Source organism: Somniosus microcephalus, chromosome 13 (genome assembly GCF_052327205.1).
Source record: "Somniosus microcephalus isolate GS21.2 chromosome 13, FLI_Smic_1.0, whole genome shotgun sequence".
Lineage (NCBI taxonomy): Eukaryota > Metazoa > Chordata > Chondrichthyes > Squaliformes > Somniosidae > Somniosus > Somniosus microcephalus.
In genome coordinates, this window is record NC_140999.1 from 160,850,897 (window position 1) to 160,856,896 (window position 6,000).

The following is a 6,000-nucleotide window of genomic DNA, read 5'->3' on the forward strand; positions in this document are numbered from 1 at the left end:
GAACCTCCGGACTCCGAGTGATTGATTGGAAATAAGGCGGACGTCGACCCTTTATATCAGAGGGTCCGTCTCGGGGAGAAGAAGCTCTCCCGGTTTACCCTTACACTGTATAATGGGAACATTGATCTTCAGCAATATTTAATTTTCTCAGATTTTGTTTCTACTCAATTCATCTTGATTTTTTTTCTAATGCAGTTGAGTAGAATGGGCAGTTTTGTACTCAGTTCTAAAGCATTCCCCCCGCGAAAGCCATTTGTTTTCTTATTAAGTACTTTATGATATAAATTATACATTTTTAATCAATCTTCGAATGGCTAAGTAGGTAAGGGAATGAATAGCTGAGCCACAAGGACCATGAAGATCTCAGGTTCAATCCTTGGTCTATATAGGGTTGCCGACCCCCCAAGATTGCCCTGGAATCTCCAGGAATTAGAACATAAGAAATAGGAGCCATTCGGCCCCTCGAGCCTGCTCCGCCATTCAATAAGATCATGGCTGATCTTCTACCTCATCTCCACTTTCCTGCACTATCCCCATATCCCTTGATTCCCTTAATATTCAAAAATCCATCGATCTCTGCCTTGAATATACTCAACGGCTGAGCATCCACAGCCCTCTGGGGTAGAGAATTCCAAAGATTCGCAACCCTCCGAGTGAAGAAATTTCTCCTCATCTCAGTCCTAAATGGCCGACCCCTTATTCTGAGACTGTGACCCCCTGGTTCTAGACTCCCCAGCCAGGGGAAACATCCTCCCTGCATCTACCCTGTCAAGCCCTGTAAGAATTTTGTATGTTTCAATGAGATCATCTCTCATTCTTCTAAACTCTAGGGAATATAGGCCTAGTCTACTCAATTCCCCCATCCCAGGAGCCAGTCTGGTGAACCTTCGCTGCACTCCCTCTATGGCAAGTATATCCTTCCTTAGGTAAGGAGACCAAAACTGTACACATTACTCCAGGTGTGGTCTCACCAGGGCCCTATATAATTGCAGTAAGACTCTTCTACTCAAATCCTTTTGTAATAAAGGCCAACATACCTTTTGCTTTCCTAATTGCTTGCTGTACCTGCATGTTAACTTTCAGTGATTCGTGTACAAGGACACCCAGGTCCCTCTGAACACCAACATTTCCCAATCTCTCACCATTTAAAAAATACACTGCTTTTCTATTTTTCCTACCAAAGTGGATAACTTCACATTTCTCCATATTATATTCCATTTGCCATGTTCTTGTCCACTCACTTAGCCTGTCTATATCCCCTTCAAGCCTCCTTGCATCCTCCTCACAACTTACATTCCCACCCAGCTTTGTATCATCAGCAAACTTGGATATATTACATTTGGTCCCCTCATCCAAATCATTGATATAGATTGTGAATAGCTGAGGCCCAAGCGCTGATCCTTGCGGTAGCCCACTAGTTACAGCCTGCCAACCCGAAAATGACCTGTTTATTCCTACTCTCCTTTTCTGTCCATTAACCAATCATCAATCCATGCTAGTATATTACCCCCAATCCCATAAAACCTAATTTTGTTTAATAACCTCTTGTGTGGCACCTTATTGAATGCCTTGAATATTTTTTCTCCTGGACATTGCTGCAAGCAACCCAAGAAAAAAGTAATAAAACAATTATACAAAAGCAAAATACTGCGGATGCTGGAAATCTGAAATAAAAACAGAAAATGCTGGAAATACTCAGCAGGTCAGGCAGCATCTGTGGAGCGAGAAACAGAGTTAACGTTTCAGGTCGATGACCCTGCGTCAGAACGGCTCTGACGAAAGGTCATCGACCTGAAACGTTAACTCTGTTTCTCTCTCCACAGATGCTGCCTGACCTGCTGAGTATTTCCAGCATTTTCTGTTTTTATTTTATAATAAAACAATTGTGTGTGTTTCTTTGATCACTTTTGTTTATTAGTTATAGAAATATTGGAAATTGGGGAAAAAAGGTTGTTAGGGCCATTGGAGGTGGGAGGTCTTGTGATGAAGCCTCCAGGGATAGGTCCAAGCTGAGTTGGCACCCCTAGGTCTATAGCGACTTAGTTGAGCTGTGGCAAGAAGGGTCACACAAGGCCTTCATTACAACAGTGACTACTTTTGAAAAGTGCTTTAATTGACTGCAATGCCTTTGTGATGTCCTGAAGTTCTCTCTTTTATTGGGATAGGGAGAGGAAGATTGTGTGGGTGTTCTCACTCCCAATTGCTATCCAGTGGCTCCTGCTGAAAGTGTATATGCCTGGCACTCGGGTGTGGGCAGGAATAGGCTCAGACCTTATTTTATGCCCCCGCCTTATTTCAATTCCATTTACTTTAAATAGGTCAAACCTTCACCAAACCAGTGGACAAAAGAACAGAGGAATATATTCCGCTTTTGTCTGCTGATATCACCAACAGTAATTTTTAGCCTTACATTTGTGTATGGACAAGGAAAATATATTAAGACATGGAAAATTAGAAGGAAATTGCACCCACCTCAATAAAGAACTTGCATTTATATAGCGCCTTCGCCTTTCATGACCTCAGGACATCCCAAAGCATTTTACAGCCAATGAAGTACTTTTGAAGTGTAGTCACTGTTGTAATGTAGGAAACTAGGCAGCCAATTTGCGCACAGCAAGCTCCCACAAACAGCAATGAGATAATCTGCCTTTTTTTTTTAAGTGGTGTTGGTTGAGGGATAAATAGTGGCCAGGACACCAGGAATAACTCCCCTGTTCGAAATAGTGCCATGGGATCTTTCATGTTCACCCGAGAGGGCAGACAGGGCCTCGGTTGAACGTCTCATCCAAAAGACGGCACCTCTGACTGTGCAGCACTCCCTCAGTGCTGCACTGGAGTATCAGCCTAGATATATGTGCTCAAGTCTGTGGAGTGGGACTTGAAGTCACAACCTTCTGAAGTGAGAGTGCTACCCACTGAGCTAAGGCCCACACTAGATCGTGATCAGGAGCAAAAAGTCAAAACAGCAGGCATTTAGAATGCACTTTTAATGCAGTAAACCGTTCCAAGGTGCTTCACCAACACAAGAATAGGCACTGAGCTGTAGTGGGAGACTGTTTAATACTGGAAAGGTAGAAAGTCTTAAAATCCCAGACTACCCCGTCTCTGAACAGTTTTAACTAAAACAATTCACAACATCTACAACAAATACAAGAATTAAATCTACCATAGATATACCTACACACAAATTCTGCAGTTTCAGAAGATACTGAATCAGTCAGAAACAGCAACAAGCATAACAATAGTCTCCAAGCAAAATCCACAACAGGAAGCATTTGGACTTCACAAGTTAAATGCCATGAAAAATCTTTGAAATTACTTACGGTTCTGTGGCTAAACTTTCTTTCTTGGCAACATAATTAGAAGGAATATATCCTGTGCACTTATCTCCATAGCAACTACTCAGTTTCTTTGCAAAGCACCAAACTCCAGAAGAAGAATCGTCACCGTTCAGGATTTCAAATTCGTCCCCAGTTTTAAAGGACAGCTCCTCACTTGCCCTGGCGCAGAAATCGTACAGCGCCTTGTAAACGGTCTGCTGGCTGTCCTCGGGATCAGTGGCAAGAGTTGTTTGCTTCTGTGGCAAATCTTCGACCCCGGAGTTACTCCTTGAAGCGAAGATTACATTCCACACCGAATTTAAACATGGGCAAATCCTTTGCAAGGTTGCGGCCATGAAGATGAACTTGGAGGTGATTATTGCTGATCGATTCTCACACTGCTCTCCTCCACTTCTGGTTGTTGTGTTCTGTTACATTCCCAAAATGTGAACCTGAGTATTTTTCCATCTTACTTCCTCGTTACTTTCATTGATGTAGCCAATGAGTATTGTTAAAAATAAGACAATTCCGACCAAACCACGCCTCGTTGTTGAGCTGCCAGCTCATAACCATTCTTTGTGTCAGTACGGAACCCCCGCCCCACCCCCCGGAGTATTTCATTGCTACCAGTTGAAGTTTGAGTCCAATTAGTGTGAAGACAAAACAGAGCGAAGAAGGTTTATTCTCACAATGAGAAATAGGTGTTGGTATAATTTGCAAGACGTGTTACAGTACTAGAGCGCCAGCCAGTAAAATAATTCCGATAATATTTCTCCGTCCATTCACTGAATGATCAGTTAGCACAGCAGAGGAGAGTCACCTCGCCAGTCTAACCCCCGCCACCCAATCTTCCCCCGTCTCCAGCATTAGCCAGCCGACCCAGCATCACTCCTCTTCACCCGAGCCTCGCACCAAGTGCTGTTCCAATATCAATGTTTCTGAAAGTGTGGAGTATTTGGTACTCAGTCACTGTGATGCTTTCCCTTTCCTATAAAATGACAATCGTTGTGCTCGGCTACTTACCCTGGTGTTCTCGGGACTGAAGCCGCTGTGGCTGGAGCCTCAGAGAGCGCGGAGCGGAGCGACCACTCCAGCTTCCTGGGATCCAGGTACTTTCCTCTCGCTCTCTTGTCAGCACGGCCTCGCATAGGCATGCTTTAGGCTCCAGGGAAATCTTTAGCTGACTGGGATGGACGTGTTGCCATTGGGAGAGCCAGCAACATCCTCCATTCGTGGCTCTGGCCAACCCCTGCTGGAAGTACCATAGCAAAATACTGCAGATGCTGGAAATCCGAAATAACAACAGAAAATGCTGGAAAAACTCAGCAGGCCAGGCAACATCCGTGGAGAGAAATTAGAATTGACGTTTCGGGTCGAAACCCTTTTTCAAAACTGGAAAGGAAATAAAATAGATCGAAGGCAGGGCTGTGACAGAACAAAAGAAGTAAAAGAGACATTAAGAGGTATTCAAAACCAGACGAGATGGTAATCGGACAAGTGGAGACAAAAGACGGCTGAGATTAGGTGTGAAGTGTACTGCCAGGATGAGACAGAGCTGCCATGTGGGAGAGAGAGGGAAAAAAAGGAAAAGCGGGCGGGGGCGGGCGGGGGGGGGGGGAAGGGAAGACCCAAAACAAAGGGATGGAAAAAAATATAAGTAAAAATGTGATAGGGGCCGAGGTTATGATCTGAAATTGTTGAACTCGATATTGAGTCCGGAAGGCTGCAAAGTGCCTAATCGGAAGATGAGGTGCTGTTCCTCGAGCTTACGTTGAGCTTCCGTGGAACAATGCAAGAGGCCAAGGACGGTGAGGTCGAAGTGGGAGTGGAGCGGTGAATTAAAATGACAGGCGACCGGAAGCTCGGGGTCACCCTTACGGACCCTGCTGGAAGTCTCCATGTCACTGTGGGTTCCCAACCCTCCCGGAAGCAGGGATACCTCTCCCGGGATGGACCTCCGGCAGCCCGGGAGACCAGCTCTTTCAATATCCCCCACTCCTTGATGTCATGGGGGGAGGGGGAAGAGGAAGAGGGGGAAGAGGGGAGGGGGGGGAAGAGGGGGGAAGAGGGAGGGGGGAAGAGGGGGAAGAGGGAGGGGGGAAGAGGGGGAAGAGGGAGGGGGGAAGAGGGGGAAGAGGGAGGGGGGAAGAGGGAGGGGGGAAGAGGGGGAAGAGGGAGGGGGGAAGAGGGGGAAGAGGGAGGGGGGAAGAGGGGGAAGAGGGAGGGGGGAAGAGGGGGAAGAGGGAGGGGGGAAGAGGGGGAAGAGGGAGGGGGGAAGAGGGGGAAGAGGGAGGGGGGAAGAGGGGGAAGAGGGAGGGGGGAAGAGGGAGGGGGGAAGAGGGGGAAGAGGGAGGGGGGAAGAGGGGGAAGAGGGAGGGGGGAAGAGGGGGAAGAGGGAGGGGGGAAGAGGGAGGGGGGAAGAGGGAGGGGGGAAGGGGGGGAAGAGGGAGGGGGGAAGAGGGAGGGGGGAAGAGGGGGAAGAGGGAGGGGGGAAGAGGGGGAAGAGGGAGGGGGGAAGAGGGGGAAGAGGGAGGGGGGAAGAGGGGGAAGAGGGAGGGGGGAAGAGGGGGAAGAGGGAGGGGGGAAGAGGGGGAAGAGGGAGGGGGGAAGAGGGGGAAGAGGGAGGGGGGAAGAGGGGAAGAGGGAGGGGGGAAGAGGGGGAAGAGGGAGGGGGGAAGAG

At 47.7% G+C, this 6,000-nt stretch overlaps 1 protein-coding gene across 3 annotated transcripts in view; it reads right to left on the minus strand.

Moving 5' to 3' along the window:
- The window catches only part of LOC147108723 (protein-tyrosine kinase 6-like), a 62,326-nt gene extending 57,645 nt beyond the window's left edge, over positions 1 to 4,681 (minus strand). Inside the window, exon 1 of one of the 3 annotated variants that reach the window (XM_086005479.1) lies at positions 3,324 to 4,133. In XM_086005479.1, coding sequence (XP_085861605.1) covers positions 3,324 to 3,676 — 353 coding nt within the window. In that variant the 5' untranslated portion in view covers positions 3,677 to 4,133. Of the gene's footprint in view, positions 1 to 3,323; positions 4,134 to 4,343 lie in introns of those variants that run through there. The other 2 variants (XM_086005481.1, XM_086005480.1) reach the window with 2 other exon arrangements.
- Between the last annotated feature and the right edge of the window lie 1,319 nt (positions 4,682 to 6,000).